Below are 18,867 nucleotides of genomic sequence, written 5' to 3'. Positions count from 1 at the left end.
TTTTTATATGGTTGCAAGCTAAGAATTGTTTTTCAGAATTTTGTGACTTGATGATTGTGTGAAATTCACATTTCGATGTTAGTAAATTAAGTTTTATTGGGACACAGGCATGTTTATTTGTATAAGTGTTGTCTATGGCTGCTTTTGTGCTAATGAGAAAGTTTGTGAAAGAAACCATGTGGCCCTCAAAGCCTAAAATATTTGCTCTCTGATTGTTTACAGAAAAAGCTTCCTGACCACTAAGTTAAGGGGAAGAAGAATCCTCTGACTGAGGAAACTGGGATTGAATCACAAATTTAGATTTAAGTTTATCAGCTTTAAGTTCTTAATGAGCCCTAGCTCGTTTTGCTCAGATAGAGTGTCAACCTTCGGACTAAAGGATCCCAGGTTCGATTCCGGACAAGGGCACATGCCTGAGTTGCGGGCTCCATCCCCAGTGGGGAGCATGCAGGAGGCAGCCAGTGATTCTCTCTTATCATGGATGTTTCTATCTCTCTCTCTTTCTTCCTTCCTTCCTGAAATTAGTAAAAATGTTTTAAAAAAAGAAAAAATAAGTTCTTAATGAAAACATGATGGATGACATAGGTAGGAAAGGGTTTTCCCCCCCTGACCCTGGAGCTCTGAAATGAATTAGCTACAAAGGTTTCTGTGCAGACTTTTCTCTTACTATGGCAGGAGGTCGAAGGTCCACTTTATCCAAAGCTGACCCCCAGGTGGCTAGGTTAAACTGTGTGTGTGGGGGAAGAGACTAGGACACGGCTCTGTTTCCTACCATTTATTTTTTTTTTTTTTTTTTTTTTTTTTTTTTGTCTTCCAATAAACTTTATTTGCAAACACGGGGTCCAGTTTAACCTGTTGAACACAGGTTGCTGATCTTGCACTACACTGTGGTAAGTTCAAGGTCTATAACATTTTTTTTTTATTTTTTTTAATTTTTTATTTTTTTTTTTTATTTATTTTTTTAAATCAATCTTTATTGTTCATATTATTACAAAGGTTCCTCATTTCTTCCCCCCTCCACCAGGTTCCCACCCCACCCTCCGCCCCCTCCCCATCCCCCATTGTCCTCATCCATAGGTGCACAGTTTATGTTCAGTCTCTTCCTCCCTCCCTTTCCCCGATAGTAAATCCCTTTTCAGATAGTAAATCTGTTACTTAGCATTATCTCATATCAATAATACCTCCACATGCCCAATGATACACTTCACACAAAAGACATTTCCAAATAGGTCAACCAGCCTCATCCAGGCCCCACCCAAGGCACTTACAGATCAACACCCCAGCGCTATACTAACTCAACACATCCAGATCTAAGCCTTCATCACTTGATTCAGCAGACCCTCAAGTTCCCGCAAAAGTTTCCAGCCATGTCTGAGAGGCAGCCGTGGGCAGGTACAGGCGAGGAGCGAGCTGTTTCGGGCCTGGCTGCTCCGGGCCTGGCCTCTGTTGCTCTGGTTCGTTCCACAACCAGCTGCTCCGGGTCTGGTCACTGCCGCTCCCGACCTAGTTGCTCTGGACTTGGCTGTTGCTGCTACAGGCCTGGCCGCACCCGACCCGGCTGCTCTGGGACCGGTTGCTCCGGTCCCGGCCGCTCCGGGCCTGGCCGCTCCCAGCCTGACAGCCGCTGCTCCGGGCCTGGCTGCTCCCAGCCTGGCAGCCGCTGCTCCTGGCCTGGCCGCACCAGACCCGGCTGCTCCGGGCCTGGCCGCTCCCAGCCTGGCAGCCGCTGCTCCTGGCCTGGCCGCACCAGACCCGGCTGCTCCGGGCCTGGCCGCTCCCATCCTGGCAGCCGCTGCTCCTGGCCTGGCCGCACCAGACCCGGCTGCTCCGGGCCTGGCCGCTCCCAGCCTGGCAGCCGCTGCTCCGGGCCTGGCCGCACAAGACCTGGCTGCTCCGGGCCTGGCCGCTCCCAGCCTGGCAGTCGCTGCTCCTGGCCTGGCCGCACCAGACCCGGCTGCTCCGGGCCTGGCCGCTCCCAGCCTGGCAGCCGCTTCTCCAGGCCTGGCCACTCCCAGCCTGGCAGCCACTGCTCCGGGCCTGGCCGCACCAGACCCGGCTGCTCCAGGCCTGGCCGCTCCCAGCCTGGCAGCCGCTGCTCCGGGCCTGGCCGCACCAGACCCGGCTGCTCCGGGCCTGGCCGCTCCCAGCCTGGCAGCCACTGCTCCTGGCCTGGCCGCACCAGACCCGGCTGCTCCGGGCCTGGCCGCTCCCAGCCTGGCAGCCACTGCTCCTGGCCTGGCCGCACCAGACCCGGCTGCTCCGGGCCTGGCCGCTCCCAGCCTGGCAGCTGCTGCTCCGGGCCTGGCCGCTCCCAGCCTGGCAGCCGCTGCTCCGGGCCTGGCCGCACCAGACCCGGCTGCTCCGGGCCTGGCCGCTCCCAGCCTGGCAGCCGCTGCTCCGGGCCTGGCCGCACCAGACCCGGCTGCTCCGGGCCTGGCCGCTCCCAGCCTGGCAGCCGCTGCTCCGGGCCTGGCCGCACCAGACCCGGCTGCTCCGGGCCTGGCCGCTCCCAGCCTGGCAGCCGCTGCTCCGGGCCTGGCCGCACCAGACCCGGCTGCTCCGGGCCTGGCCGCTCCCAGCCTGGCAGCCGCTGCTCCGGGCCTGGCCGCACCAGACCCGGCTGCTCCGGGCCTGGCCGCTCCCAGCCTGGCAGCCGCTGCTCCGGGCCTGGCCGCACCAGACCCGGCTGCTCCGGGCCTGGCCGCTCCCAGCCTGGCAGCTGCTGCTCCGGGCCTGGCCGCTCCCAGCCTGGCAGCCGCTGCTCCGGGCCTGGCCACACCAGACCCGGCTGCTCCGGACCTGGCTGCTCCCAGCCTGGCAGCTGCTGCTCCGGGCCTGGCCGCTCCTAGCCTGGCAGCCGCTGCTCCAGGCCTGGCCACACCAGACCCAGCTGCTCCGGGCCTGGCCGCTCCCAGCCTGGCCGCCGCTGCTCCGGGCCTGGCCGCACCCGACCCGGCTGCTCCGAGCCTGGCCGCTCCCAGCCTGGATTCTTCGTGGTTGTCTACTGCTGTTCTGGGCCTGGCTGCTCCCAACCCGGCTGCTCTGGGCCGGGCTTCTCCGGGCCCAGCCACTCCGTGTCTGGGTGTTCCTGGATTGGCCACCCTGGGCTTGGCCGCCTCTGCCTCAGGCCTGGCTGCCACTGCCCCAGGTCTGGCTGCTCCAGTGCTGGCCGTTGATGCTCTTGTTCTGGCTGCTGCTGTTCTGGGGCCTGGCCACTGCTGCTCCGGGCCCAGCTGCCACTGCCTTGTGCCTGGCCACTCTAGGCCTGGTCGCCGCTGTTCCAACATTCTGTCCCTTTTTTCTCTTCTTTTCTTTTTCTTTTTTTAAAAAAAACAACAAAACGCATTTATGTTGCAATGTTGGCTGGTGCGTTGAGTTCTGACTTAGTCTTTGATTTTTCAAGATCCTCTTTGTATTCTTTCTTAAGTAATTTTACTATCATTTGCTCTCACTTGATTTCTTCACATTGAGAACTTCTTTGGTTTCTTCCTCCTTGTCCTGGGAGCTCAGCAGGTTGGCCTGTGGCACCCCTTTGTTCTCCGCGGGCTCCCGCGCTGCTCCATCCTGTTGCCGGGGTCGGCGCCGCCCAGGAAGCAGCCCCCGTCCTTGGCTCCGTTGCCCGCGCTCAGCAGTCGAAGGCTCAGGGGCACCCCCCCAACTCCCCACTGGGGGCCCCGTCGCCCGGCTCCTTGCTGGCGCGCGGCTGGCCGGTGTCCGGCAGGGGCTCCTGCTCCTCGTCGCGTTCCTCCAGTCTGGAGCTTTCTTTCTCCCTCCCACTAGGGGAGTCCAGGATCAGAGTCAACAGACTGTCCTCTGTGCGCAGTGTGCGCGACTCCGGGGGCTCGGCCTTTCGCCGTGTTCCCAGGACTCCACCTCACAGCTCCGTCTCCCCCTGCCCGAGCCTGGGTCCCCAGGGACTGGCCCAGACCTGGAGTTCGGGGAGGTCTGGACTGAGGCTCAGAGCTGCCGCCGGAGGCTTTGTTTCTTCCGGCTAGGGTAATCCAGCATCAGAGTCAACATTCAGTCCTCTGCGCGCCATGTGCGCGCGACTCCGGGGGCCCCGCCTTTCGCCGTCCCCCGGGATTGTCTCCCCCTGCCGGAGCCTGGGTCCCCAGGGTCTGGCCCATAACTTGGGGCTCAGCGCTGCCGGTTCGGGGGTTCAACCCAGGCTGGGGGGTTCTATTTCCTTCCTGCTAGGGAACGCCAGGCAGCACCCAGCCCTCTCCTCCTCTCCGGCTGTGACCTCTCCGCGCGCGTACGTGCGAGCGCGCAGCATGTCTCCGTACCTTAGGCTTTTTTTCAGCTCCTCTGATTTTCCTTCTGGTTTTCTCCCTCCTTCCTATTGTAGAGTTTTCAGTCAGTCGACCACCTATAGCTCTGGGCAATGTCCACTCTACATTTTAGTTGTATTCCTTTGAAATTGTTGTGAGCTGCTGCGGCTAGGTGTATACCCGAGCAGCCATCTTGGATCCTCCTCTATCTCTGTTTCCTACCATTTAAAGTAGTGATTTGCATTGTGGCCTGCCATTCTTCTGAGCCCACTCTCATTACCAAGGTCTTATTTTGTTCAAGACCCTGAAGAACCATTACATGATTTAATCAATACGGAGTTCATACAACTTAGCTCATAAATTATTTCTGCCTTGGAGTTGCTGGCTGATGATCAATAAATGGTCAAGAACAGTGTTAAATTATGCCTCAACTTGTTTTTCTTTCCCTTCTATCAGATGAAACAATGTGTAACCTGTCTGATCTTTATGCCCAGTATTGGATTAGTGGCCCGAGCCTGCCACATACTGGAAAGCCAGCCTAGATTTTTGAGCCAGACTGTAATTGGAACAAACCAGATGACTCTTTAGAACTAGAGTGGTTTTTACTTTGAGCCATCCTGCTTGCAGTCCATTCCAAAAGAGTTCCTCATTGGTCAGGGTAAAGTTTTATAAAAACAGAAATGTCTTAAGTCAGAATGAAATTTAAAGTTTCTTTGGAGACTATTAAGAGTTTTTTGGGACAGATGGGTATCCAAAGCACCTCATGGGTATCCCAGCTGCAGCTTCCAGATGAACTGGGTCCTCAGCCTCAGCCAGGATTTCAGCTTCTGAATCTTCCTCTCACTTCAGTTAGACTTGCTGTTAGCAGTGATAGGCAAGATCTGTAGGGGCCTGAGATTTTCTATGTTTTGTTATTGTTTTGTTTTTGGTTATCAGATTCACATGTAATAAATTTCTATGACCTTTGCAAGTTATTCCCCTGCCTGCCAGGCTTTTTCTGAATGTTGCCAGGCTTAACTGAGCAGAAACTCAGGGTTGCCCCTGAGGCTGCACATAGGATTCTGTCCTGAGTACAATCCTTGTGTGTGAGTGTGCATGTGTGTGTATGTTTGCCTGTGCTCACGCGTGTAGATATTGTCTGTGTCTTGATTCATAAGTTGGTCCATGTGTCCAGGAGGCGGTCCTGGCTGCACCTCTTCTTCCTTTCCCCAGCTGTTTCACCCCCCGGCCATGTGGTGACAGCCTTAAGGTGGCAGTGAATCTATAGGGATACCAATTTCTCTGGACCCTGTCTACACTACCCCACCTTACACATGGAGAGAAACAGTGGCTAATTTGAAGCTGGCATCCAGTATGCTGGTCCCTTACTTAGAAATGAGAGTCACATTCTCTCTAGAATTATCTCAGATGCTAGACCCACAGCGATGATTATGGCTCCAGATGAGTTTGTCTTTCTCGTTCCTCAGGTGAGGCGATGGGAAGCTGGAGGAGGGAGAGTGCTTCCTCAGGCCTTTTAGGAGAGCGTCATGGAGGAGGTGGTCAGTTTCCACCTGAAGCATTGGCTAGAGTGAGGAGGGAGCACCTCTTCCAAAGAAATGTGGTGGGGGGAGAGGATTTTCTCAGTAGACTAGACCGGGACCAGTTACTTTTTTGCTTACATTTGTCCTTAAATAGGCAAACACACTCTTCCAGTGCTTTTCTTTAGGGGCTTGTCCCAAGGTAGACATTTCTGTGTCCGCTCCAGAGCTGTGAATGACTGTTGAGTAGCCTCTTGACCTCCTTTCCAGACTTCTTTGTTGAATCATGTTAGCTGTGACCCAGGCACAAAGGGGGCAATGCCTTTTTTGGTGGAGCTTGGGTTTTCATAAATGCAGTGATGTTACTAGGAATTTTCTTCTGCTCCATTTAAAAATGAACAAATCTTCAGCCTGCCTCTACCTTTTCTATTCCATTGTCTTTATTTTCCTTCTCCTCCTGCTGAGCAAAGTAAGTAGGTCTTTAGCAGGTCAAACAGGTTTTTAGCTAATTTTTCTTTTTTGAATGGCAGATGAGTATTCAAGATAGCCAACACTGTATTCCTGTCCACTGAGGTTGATTGGCTTTCTGATAGATTCGTGATTTGTGTGTGTGTGTGCGCGCGTGTGCGCGCGTGTGTATACACTGAGTGGCCAGATTATTATGATATCTGAATGCATAATAATCTGGCCACTCAGATTATTATGCATTCAGTGTATATCCTATATAATAAAAGGTTAATGTGCAAATGTCCCCTCAACCAGGAGTTCGACCAGCAGGCAGGCAGGCCAACCACCCACGTTCCCTCCCCCCTGGCCAGGCTGGCCGGACCCCACCCATACACGAATTCATGCACCAGGCCTCTAATATATATATATACTGAGTGGCTAGGTTATTATGCGCTCAGAGATCATAATAATCTGGCCACTAAGTATATATATGTATATAATTGATTTCAGAGAAGAAGGGAGAGGGAGAGAGAAATAGAAACATCAATGATGAGAGAGAATAATTGATCAGCTGCCTCCTGTATGCCCCACCCTGGGGATCGAGCCCACAACCCAGGCATGTGCTTTGTCCAGGAACCAAACTGTGACCCCCTGGTTCATACATAGGTTGGCACTCAACCATTGAACCACATCAACTGGGTGGAAATACACTACTTTAAGGCATGTTCTTTTAATGGAGAGGTTGTTTTATGATCTTTGGCAAGAAACTTCATTTGACCCTTAATTTCCATATCTGTAAAATGGGGATGCTCTGCAAAATATTATTATGGGGTATTAGAAATGAGAGGTCAGGGAATCTAGGACCCATAAACATTTTTCTTCACTGTCCCTCTTTCTTTCCTTTTCTTCCCCCTTTTCCTTTTCTTCTCCTCTTTCTGTTTCTCTCTTTAGTGTAACCCCTATTTGTTTTGGTCTGGTTTTTATTACATCCTACTTTAAAAATGTGCACAGTTTCTTAGAATGGTGTGTTAGTGAAAGCAAAGTTCTGACTCTTGCAGTATCCTCTCTTGTTTGTCAGAGTTTGTGTGCTTTTGGGTCGGAAATGAGTAGTGAATTTGCAGAGGGGGATGCACAAAGTCGAGAATAAAAAAAAGCATTTCAAAATTAATGCATCTTGGGAGGGAAGAAAGAAATTTTAACACAGATACTGGACTTGGTTGCAAAACTCTTGAAAGTGATGAGAGAGAAAAACAGCTGCTGGTTAGGACCTGGAATGCATGCTTCGAAGGCTCCCTGTTGAACTCAGTTGTTAATCAGAAGGAGGTGGGAAGCATCCTCGAGTTCCTGCTGTTTCTTGCAGTTAGGCTTGTCAAGGCGGATAAGGAGCTGGAGCTCAGAAGGAAGCATGCACTTGCTAAGCCAGAGCAGAGAATTATTTTCTCTCACAGCTAGATTTCAACCTACCCCAGGTCAGATCCTATTCTCAGATAAAGCTTGTTATGTGAGTGACCCTTTCCCAAACCACAACTTTTAAAAATTGAGATTTTTTTGGTGTACAACATAATGATTTGTTTATATATTGTGGAATGATTACCACAATAAGTTTAGTTATTATCTATCACCATATGTAGTTGTTTTTTTTGTGTGTGTTTGTGTGTTTTTTCTTTTTGTGTGTGTGTGTGATGAGAACTTTTAAGATCTATTCTCTTAGCAACTCTCAAGTAGACAATACAGTATTTGTTAACTATAGCACTGTTAGATCTCTAGGACTTACATATCTGATACCTGGAAATTTCTACCTTTTGACCACCTTCACGCATAACTTAGTCATGGCTTTTCTGAAACTTGGGAGTACAACTCACTAGGATTTGCCATGTGATCTGTTGTCTAGAACCAGATTACCTAGGCTCTGGACAATCAATCAAGAGTCTAGCCTCTGCCATTAGTTCACTGTGTAATTGTCAGGTAACTCCTGGACTCTGGACCTCAGTGTTTCTCATCTCCACAAAGGGTTTTTAATGCTTACTTCACAGCATTGTTGTGAGAATTAAAGGAGACTCTATATTTAAAAGGCCTAGGCAAGGGGGTGGGGGGAGCAGGAGGTGGCGGGAAGGGGGCTTGGGGGGGAGGGGGGAAGGCCTGGCATTGTAGGTGCTCTTTGACCCAGAGCTGTTGTGGAATTTTCCCGTGTCTGCTAGGCTTGCTGGCCTCCCATCCTCTCACCCTAGTCTTTAAGCTCTATTCATTTTCCTTAGCCTCGGGGGAGGCAGTGAGGGGGAGAAGGCTGGAGCTAATTTTTAATGCTCTTGGGGGAGGGTTAAGTGGGAAAAAGAGGTTATAGGTCATGGCTAATTGAAGGGTTTAGAATTTTCTCTGAATTTTAATTAACTTTGCTGCTTAATTAGCTCCCTGAGGCCATGGATAACTGGAGGTGGCTCAGTGGAGACTGTTACTTGACTTATCAGGGTCAGCTACCTTTCCCTTCTCTTTCTTCATCTTTAGAGAAGGGTTATTAAGGGTCTGCCAGGGTTGCTAAGAAGAGGTCATTTTAAGCCATGAGTCATTATTTTAAAATCTCATTTGCCTTTTTTCTTTAACCTTTAACTCTCACTTACCCAAGATTATCTTACTTTTGGATTCAGCCATCGTCACAGATGAGCCAGAGTCTAGAGTCCAACTGTCTTCAGATTGCTTCTCTGGAGCCCCCATTCTTCCCTCCATGTCTTCTCTTTTGTTTCTCTTCCACTCCCCCTTGCCTGCCCTGTTCCTCTGCCCTTCCGTTCCTCCATGTTCTGCCTTCTTCCATCTTGCCCCCCCCCCCGCCCCGCCCCCAATGGGTATTGCATCTTGTGATATCAGCCTAAAGCAAACATAATGAGGTTACTCAAACATAGCACCCTATGGGGGCTGACACTCACCTGCTTTACCTGCCTGAGGGGGCTTTGCTACCTTGGCATCGGCCCTGGCTGGTTAGAAGGATTTAGATAGCTGAGTCCATAGTGCCCTGGCCATTGCTCTTACTGTCACACACGTGTGCATGCATTCTGGATGTTTGTTTGATTCTGCTTCTAGTGGCAGTGGCCTTAAGACAGGGACAGGGACTGTGTCCTTTTTACAGCTCAGTGCAAGTATTCTATAGGTAGGTGTTTCCCAAAGTGTGGTACGCATACCCCCAGGGGTATGGGAAGAGTTTGGTGGGGGTATGCACTACACCGTGCTTAGTTGTGCCTAATTCTACGTTCTCATGAGTATGAGGGGTACTCAGCGTTACGAAAATTATAGAAGGGGTACACATATGTCAAAAGTTTGGGAAACACTGCATAGGTGTTTATAGAATTAAAAAATGAACTGCAAACTTACTTAATTCAAATCTCTTGTTGTAAAGGGGTAGAAAATGCTTAGAAATTCATATTTTCTTCCTCTTGGTTTTCCTCCTTGTTTGTTTTTGGAAAACGGATGATTACCCATCCTCATTGTTGCAGAATCTGAACAGGTCGAGAATATCAAACTTTAGCATCTTGTGGGTTTCTGAGGAAGGCTTTTCAGCCTGGGAGCCTAGTGGGGTGGTGGATGCTTCCTTCAGAATGCAAACTAGCCCACCAGGTGCTGAGGCTTCTCTTAGCCTCACTCCCTTTTTAAAAATCACTATTATTTTATTGAGGAAGGAAGAGGGAGAGAGAGATAGAAACATCAATGATGAGAGAGAATCATTGATTGGCTGCCTCCTTCTGGGGATCGAGCCTGCAACCCGAGAATGTTCTATTGACTGGAATAGAACCTGGGACCCTTTAGTATGCAGGCCAATGCTCTATCCACTGAGCCAAACCAGCTAGGGCCCTAACCTCACTCTCTTGAAGGGTCAAAAAGAGAACCCAAGGCCAAGTAGGGAGGGACTGGACCTATGATTTGAACAATATTTAAGTTGCTGCTAGGAAAGACATGGGAGGAAGCCAATTAAACCCTGTGCTCCAGGAGCAGGGAAGTATTCCACATTGGGAAGGGACTCAGAAGAACTAGGCATCTAGAAGTAGAAGTGAGAAGGGTGGGTGGTAGAGGAAGATGCTTTAGATGTGTTATATTGTAAATCAGCGAGCTGACTTGAGATGCCTTAATAAGCCAAATTTTGGAGTCCTTTATTACACCAGTGGGCTTAGAGGACTATTGTATTCAAAGTCTAAGCAAAACACGGAGGAAACTCTATTTATACTTTCTTTAGTCCTTTGCCTTCCAAATTTGGAATGAGACTTCTGGACCTTCTGAGAAAGAAGCACTGCATGCTGGGAAGGAGCCATGAGACCATATGGTCTGGTGCCAGCACCAATAACTCCGTCTGGGACATAGTTCATTGCCTCTCTGGAATGGGAGTAGTATTATTTTCCCTATTATTTAAGCAAGCCAGTGTTTACAGAAGCCAAAATAGCAGGGTTAAAATTTCAAATAGCAGTTTTTATACAAGATGGAGGTTACTATGCTTCAGATACAGGTGCCAGTAAAAAACAGCACAGTTAGAGAGGCAGGCAAGCCTGAGCCCAGAGGAGATGGACATGAGATGTGGAGAAGTAAGAGGGATAATGGAAGGCTTGAAAGGGCAGGCCAAAGGGCTTGGACTGTACTCTAAGGCAGACAGGAGAATCTGCAGGGCTGTCCTGCTGGAGGGGGAGGATACGAGGAGCAAATGTGGATGGTGACAGTTGGAGGGAACTCTCTCTCTGTGATCTTGTCTGATATGTACCTCTTTTGTGCCTTCAGAGAAGAGCCCCATTTGGCTGGGGCTGCCAGGGAGTAGTTTGCTCCAGCTTGGATGCTCCAGCCACATGCTCTGGAGTTGAGGGATTTAGTGTGCCCAGGTCTCCATGCACCTTCTTGTCAGGCTTCCGGGTCACCAGGAGGGGCCAGATGTGCAGCTGGCTCCTAGGACAGATGTGGTCCAAGCAGGAAAACGCCCCTCAGGACTTCCCTCTGCTCCTTTCTGACTCTACCCTCATCAGGGTTCTTTGCAGCCTCCCAAGCAGTGCTGTTCCCTGGGGCAGGTGGGGGAAAGTGTTGTTGACAGCCAGGGATAGAGGAAAATGTGTTACATAAGTTTGAAAAAAAAAAGGAGGCTTGCTTGCCATGTGAATAGAAATCAGACAGAAGGCCAGCTTCAGCTACAGTGGCAGTGCAGTCACTCCTAAGCAGCAGCGACAGCCTGGAGGGAAGTGTCTGAGCCAGCAGAGGAAGGAGTCCTGGGTCCTGGGGGATGGGAGCAGTCTGGGGCTGTCTTGTCTCGGAGGGCAACCTGTGAAAGAATCATTCTTTGTGTTCCTGTAGCATTTTAAATGCCCACACCTCGTTAGGTTGGTCCTGGTCTCCATCTGGTGAGGTGGCAAGAGCTGCGATTGCACTTTATTGATGGGCAAATCACAGACTAGAGAAGTGAATGAAGTGACTTGCTCAAGTTCGCATGTATGCTAGGTGGCAGGGACAGGCTTTGCATACAGGTGTCTTGTCTCCTTAGCCACTGCTGCTCTTATGCTTTAAAACAAGGCCTAATAGGCCATGGAGTATTTGGAAGGTGAGGGAGCTGAGGGTGGGTCCAGATCAAGGGCTGTGGCACTCAGTGGGAGTGGAGAGAGAGGCCCGTATTGGCATGCTTCCCACGTGCTCTCCCCGCAGGGCCTCAGCAAGTATCTCACATGCCTTGCTCCTCCAGCTCTGTCTAGATACCCAGCGCCACTCTCCACACACTGAACACTGACTTCTAGGAGTCAGTCATCATCCTCTGTGTTAACATAAAAACATTCAAACCTGTAAAGAATTTTTGTGAGTTTATTTGAGCCAAACTGTCAACATATGCTGGGAAGCAGAACCTCAACGAATTGAGATAATGCTCTGGAGATTGGCGGATTACATCTATATCTATACACTAAAGGCCTGGTGCATGAAATTTGTGCACCCGGAGTCGGGGGTTCCTCAGTCCGGCCTGCGCCCTCTCACAGTTTGGGAGCCCCCTGGGGAGCAGGCCTAACCCGTCAGTCAGACATCCTTAGCGCTGCCACAGAGGCGAGAGAGGCTCCACCACCACCACTGCGCTCACCAGCCGTGAGCCCGGCTTCTGGCTGAGCAGCTCTTCCCCCGTGACCACCAGGGGGCAGCTTCTTGTTGAGCAGCTTCCCCCTTGGTGATCAGTGGGTGTCATAGTGACCGGTAGTTCCGCTGTTCAGTCGATTTGCATATCAGCCTTGTATTATATAGGATTGCAATCAAAGGAAGGGACGTAGGTGGGTTACATGAAATCCATTTGTGATAGACCAGAGAGGTGAGATAAAGCAAAGTGGGGAAGCCCCTGGGATTGGATAACAGTAAAATGATAGACACATACTTAGGGGGTGCAAGAACAATTAATATAACAATGAAAGGATTTGTGGTATCTGTCCTGGTGTGCCCAGGCATGTTGGGTTGTACCCCAAGAGGTCCAGAAAAAGGGAAGTAACAAGTTACCCAGACATTTTAAGGGTATGTTATTATAGATACAAAAAGACAGATAGGCTCAGTTAAGGTAAAGGTTGACCTTGTCAGTGAAGATACCATCCTAGGATGTAATTATCCATCATAACTGCTTTTAGTTAAAGTTTAATTTCAGGCCATCCTTTGTGGTCACTTTAGGTCTCTGAGTTTGTAAGACCAGACCGCCATGCAGGCCTTCCCTGAGCTTGTTAGGTTAGCATGTGGCCCCTTTCGTCCATATCTGTTTGAGAAGGGCGACAGTACTATGGAGGGGAGGACCTCCTCGGTTGTAAGCATTTGTCTGGGCTTGTCCTAAAGTTAGACCTGGGGGAAAAAACACACAAAAGAAAAGTTATTCCCTGACCTCCTAAAGTTTATAACCTCCCCTTGTGCTTGAAGTAATTCCCCAGGAGGTCACACAAGCCCCTCACTTCATCCAGGTTGTTGTCCAGGATTATCTCCACAGCGAGACTTGCCCTCATTGCCCTGCACAATAGCACCCCACTTCCGTTGTCTGCTTCTTCATGTTTTTGTTATTTTTCTTTTCTTCAATGTACCTGGCGTTACATTGGTTTGTCAGTTTGTTTCTTCAAGTTTACGCTGTAATGTATACTTCATTTTACACTAGACGTGATCAGTTTGCTTGCTATTGACTTCCTGATACATGCATGGCGTCTGGCGTGTAGTGGGTGCTCAGTGAATGTAGGTGAATAAGTGGAACAGTTGAGTAATGTGGCTGCAAGGTAGGTGGGAAGAGGACAGGTCTGGGTATCAGGTTTGGGTTATGATTCCAAATTCATTCAGTTTTTAACTGTGTGGCCTCAGCCAAGCCCCTGGACTCCTTTGGGCCTTGGACATTTCATCGCCACCATGAAGGGGAGGAGCCAGGTGCTCTCTAAGGCCACTCTGATGCTTACATTCTGAAAGTGTATATGGAGGAGCCACAGGGTTGCAGAGGAGTTTGGAAAGGTCTTGTGTCCTGTGACATTATAAAGGCTGGGTCTTAGAAAATCTGCTCAGATGGCTTGGAGTGTGTGCGTTGGTACACTGAGATTTTAGATATTCCATTCACTGTGTTTTGGAGCACCTGGTGTGAGTCAGGGTCTTGTCCTGACTCTGGGGTTACAGTGGTGAGGCAGACGGCCAGTATTCCTCTCTCTCGGAGCTGATGATGATAGGTGGAGAGGGGCTAGTGTTGGCTAGGTGCAGGTTATGACCCCACCTGAGCTGAAGATGATGGGGGTGGGGTTGAGGAAGGATTTACTGGGATATGAAAGGGTGATCTTTTCCCCCCCAATTTATTCTTTGAAAAATACTTAAATAGAGCTGTTAGAATCTGTTTAAAAATAAATACAGTCATATGAGAGTGTTAAAGGGAAAAATAAAGTATTAATAGCAGTTCGGGTAGGTTGGAATTACGGGGATTTGGTTTTTAACCTGATTTCTCTGATGTTCTATATAGTGTCTGTATTACTTCAGACAAAGATTCCCTGTCATGGTTTATGACTTTGTCCCTGGGTGTGGCCTGCTTGATGTTTGCTGACGTCTGCCCGTAAAGTCCTAGCCGAGGGACATTTACGAACCTCCAGCCTCAGTTTTCCTACCTGTAAATGAGGGTAATACTTGGCCCTGGCCTGCCCGCTTTACAGGCCAGCTGTTTGAATTGGAGGAGATGGTGGAGGAAACATTTGGAAGTTCACTCTCTGCAAAGGGAAGGGCCCGTGCACTAGCAGTGGGGCCCGGGGCAGTGAGGGCAGAAGTGGGAAGGTCTGTGTGCAGAGAAGAGGGATGGGGTTGGTCCCGGGGGCACTGCCTTGACCACAGTGAGGAGCAGTTTTCCAGGCCATTGTAGTTCCCCAGCTCTCCTTAACTAGCAGGTAGACACCACTGTGTAAGCTGTTAGGGTAGGGGTGTCGAACTCAATCAGAGAAGGGGCCAAAATCTAAAATCCAGCCTAAATCGCGGGCCGAATGGTTTACTGAACAGTCATAAACTGACAATGTCATAAACTGACAGCGGAGTGCAGTGATGACAGCGCGGTGCGGGCCACATTGCAAGGCCTGGCGGGCTGGATTTGGCCCGCGGGCCTTGTGTTTGACACATGTGTGTTAGGGAAATGACTTTAGCGAAAGAATCATGACAGCTCCTAACCACTGCTGCACATATTCCTAAAACCCACATGCTCTGCTAAAAGGGACATTTGAAGCAACAGACTTTGAAATCTTGATTATTCATGGTGACTGACTTCTTTCTTGTGGGTCATCTGGTCAAGTTTGGATTCTCAAAGAGTTGAAATTTATTGGCTTTCTGTCCTGCTTCTATAGCAGCTTGTCCTCTCCTGACAGTCTTTCCTCGAGTCCTGAACAAAGGGGAATAGAAGGTCTTGGTATCAGGTGTTTGTAGTCTGAAGGCTGACTCAGGGATGGGGGCAGGGGTATGTTCTGAGACTCACCATCAGGGCTGGTCCGTCTATGGAATGCTGCCTCTTCTCCTCCCCATCTAGCTGTATCAATTCCCTACTTTTCTACTTTAAAAAATATATATGTTTTTTATTTTAGAGAAGAGAAGAAGGGAGAGAGAGAGAGAATCATCAATGTGAGAAATATTGATGGGTTGTCTCCTGTGTGCACCCGGACAGGGGACTGAACCTGCATCTTGAGCATGTGCCCTGACTGGGAATTGAACTGGTGATCTTTTGGTGTACAGGATGACACTCAACCTACTGAACCACACTGGTCAGGGCAGTTGCCTACTTTTCCATTTTCTCTTCCCTGCAGATGTCAAGCCTTCTAACATCCTGGTGAACTCCCGTGGGGAGATCAAGCTCTGTGACTTTGGAGTCAGCGGGCAGCTCATCGACTCCATGGCCAACTCCTTTGTAGGCACAAGGTCCTACATGTCGGTATGAGCAATGGGTTCCATTTCTTGAGCTTCTGGTCTGGTCAGGGATAGGAACTAAGTGGGTGCCTTCCTGTGGAGCCAGAACCTGGTGATGGAGGTTTTGGGGGGAAATGAGTGGTGAAGCAGTGTGGTCCCTTCCTGAGGAGATTTCAGTCTGACAGGGAGATAGATGGTCTTAGGCTTTCATACGCCTTGAGCATAATTGGGGTAGTGGGCCTGGTCATGAAGGTCTTCCCTTCTGTTTCCAACTCCACAGTCCCCACTGCCACCGGAGCTCTGGGTCAGGCTGTGCCCACGACCATGGCAGCACCAGCTGTTCTCCTCCCTCCTCCATACAGCAAGCTCTTGGGCAGGGATAAGACTGTAGGTGTCTGTGTTGTCCCCAGGCTCTGGCTCAGGGTGGGTGCTGAGGGGATGGTTGGTGAGTGGGTGAATGTTTGGTTGACTGAATGGGTGGGAAGTGGCTAACACGCTCCTTAGGATGATTCAGAGAGGGGGAAGCTTGCCTGGATGAGTGCTGAGTGGAGCAGAGTAGAGGAGCATTAGAGTGAGTGGTAGGTGAACATGAGTGCAGGGCTGGGTTGGAGGGGCCAGGCACAGATTCAGGCATCTTTGAACAGAGAGTGTTCAATGAGTTATCTTTCAAGCACTTTCACAACTTTGAGTGATCTCATTTGATCCATGTGATTCTTCCCATTTTAGAGATGAGGAAATATAGACTGAGGGAGGTTAAGTGACCTGCCTGCTTTACCTTGCCGACCCAGGATTGAAAGCTAGATCTCTTTCTTGCCAGACAGTCTCCCTTTGCACCCATTCCCTCACTTGCATCTTAGGTAGGATTTTTAAGCTGCTCCTGGCCTCCCTGTGTGGAAGTTCATGTTCACATCTTCATTTCTTCTCGCCTGCCCCCTTCCCCACCACAACTCCAGTCATTGCCGACATCACTCAACCAGTGCTGGCCCACACCTCCACCCTCCGCTCCAGTGACCCACAGTCTTAAACAGGAAACCCAAGGGCCCTTCAGAACTGTCTTTCCCTGCCATCCCCTCATTGCTTAGTCCTTACATGTCTGAAAACTGGGCCACTCAACTGCCAGCTCTCAAGTTCAAAATTAATTAGCAGGTCCTGGGACTTGCTGATCCAGGGGTTTGTTTAGTGGTTTGGGTTTTTGTGGCTATGTGGTCAGTTCCAAAATAGTCCAGTGTTAGAGTTAGAGAAAAATTCTACGGGAGAAGTTAATTTATTGTCTAAATAAATGTATGATGGCTTTGGCTGGTGTGGCTCAGTTGGTTGGGCGTCGTCCAGTGCACTGAAAGGTTGCCTGTCAAATTCCCAGTCAGGGCACCGACTTGATCCCCGAAAGGGGGCATGCAGGAGGAAGCCGATCGATGCTCCACTCTCACATCAATGTTTTTTTTCCTCTCTGTTTCTCTAAAAATCAATTTTAAAAATCTTTAAAAAAAAAGTATGATGGTCAGAATAAGGATTTTTATATAGTTTTTGAAATACCTGTGCTATTTCAAATAATGCTTTTATATAGCACTATATTCTTTTTCTTTGCTTCTTCCCACTAGTAACAACTCATACAACATTTTGCAACATACATGTATTTTCGTTTGCCTTTGAACTCCCTGATCACCCTAGTAAGTTGAGCGCATATTTTATATTACTGTTGTTACCATCATCGCCAGCCCCCATTTTATAGATGTGGAAATGGAGGCTCAGGATCATGTAGCTTAGAAGTCCCAGAGTGGGATTTGAACCCACGTCTTCTGAACAGAGATCGTTTTGCTTTTCTGCCATTCCAAAAGCAATGAGTCATTAGTAGAGCTGGGCTTCGAACTTCTTTCTACTCAATGCACCATCTCATTCATGACCCAGGTTCCAGAAGCTTCATGTTTCAGACTCAGGTAGCAAGGTGAGCCTCTCATGCTGGACAGAGTGCCCACCCATGCAAGACAGCGGCCAGGCTGGGCGGCGCTGGAACCACAGCTGGGCTGGATGCGGTTCTGGGCAGGTTACAGGGGAGACAGAGAATTGAGGAGGGGTCAGAGCCATGAGAGCTGGCTAGGACTTGGTGAGCACGGTATTTGGGGACAGGCAGAAGGCCAAAGTGAGTAGGTCAGTGGAGGTATTAACATGGCATGTGACCTCTGGAGACGAAAGGGCAAAAGAAAATGAAATGTATCAGCAGCCCCAGGGGGAAGCCCACTCTCCTGCAGTGCAGGCAGGTCTCACAGGGGCAGGAAGTCCTGAGGCTTCGGTTGAGGGACCCACCTCTCTTCTGCGTGGGCCCAGGCTGGCTCACTGGTGTTTGTAACGGTTTCTGTCTCCCCTGCAGCCGGAGAGACTCCAGGGGACTCATTACTCGGTGCAGTCGGACATCTGGAGCATGGGGCTCTCTCTGGTGGAGATGGCGGTTGGGCGGTATCCCATCCCTCCTCCAGATGCCAAGGAGCTGGAGCTGATGTTCGGGTGCCAGGTGGAGGGCGATGCGGCTGAGACCCCACCCCGGCCACGGACCCCGGGGAGGCCCCTTAGCTGTGAGTGTCACAGTGTGCTCCAGCTTGGAGTGTGGGGTTCCTTACTGTTGGGCATTTCTGGAGGGCCAAGTCCCTGTCTCAGGATGCCAGGCTGGGGCGTGGGAAGCAGGGCAGTAGTCTCCAGGTTAGTGTAGGAAATGACTGTTATAACCAGCAACTTCTTACCATTTATTGAGTTCTGCTATGTTCCCAGCACTGCACTTTTAATTTTTAAAAATCCTGACATGATTATTTTGCTGAGATAAAATTCATATAACATAAAACACACATTTTACAGTGTTCAGTTCAGTGGTATTTAGTATATTCCTCTATGTAGTGCCATTATTTCCACTGTGTAATTCTAGGACATTTCTGTCACTACAAAAAGAAATCTCATCTCCATTAGCATTCACTCCCAACTCCCCCCACCTCATCCCCAGCAATCTATTTTCTGTCTCCATGGATTTACCTACCATTGTCTAACTTTAATAACAGTTGTGTGTGAGCACTAAATAATCTCTATTTTAGATATAAGGAAACTGAGGCACAGAGCGCTTGACTTGCAAAGGCCACACACACTTGGGATTGGCCAGTTCTGACTCCGAGGTGGTGAGCTCTGTGCAGCACTGCCTGCCTCTTTGAACCGGAATAGTGTGAAGTAAAGCTGGCCCACCCATCTTCCAATATAGGTCCTGCTAGGACTTCCTGTCTGACCAGGGAGAC

The 18,867-nt window shown here is 49.8% G+C and overlaps 1 protein-coding gene across 1 annotated transcript in view; it reads left to right on the top strand.

Annotated features, from left to right (window-relative positions):
* Window positions 1-18,867, top strand: part of MAP2K1 (mitogen-activated protein kinase kinase 1) — an 82,002-nt gene that overhangs the window by 56,483 nt on the left and 6,652 nt on the right. Inside the window, exons 6-7 of the mRNA XM_084887775.1 lie at window positions 15,499-15,623; window positions 17,964-18,165. Of these exons, the coding sequence (XP_084743901.1) occupies window positions 15,499-15,623; window positions 17,964-18,165 (327 nt within the window). The remainder of the gene's footprint in view (window positions 1-15,498; window positions 15,624-17,963; window positions 18,166-18,867) is intronic.

This window comes from Pipistrellus hanaki (assembly GCF_964339955.1).
Source record: "Pipistrellus hanaki genome assembly, chromosome: 1".
Classification (NCBI taxonomy): domain Eukaryota; kingdom Metazoa; phylum Chordata; class Mammalia; order Chiroptera; family Vespertilionidae; genus Pipistrellus; species Pipistrellus hanaki.
The sequence above is the reverse complement of the archived record's forward strand: the minus strand, read 5'-3'. Positions and strand labels throughout refer to the sequence as shown.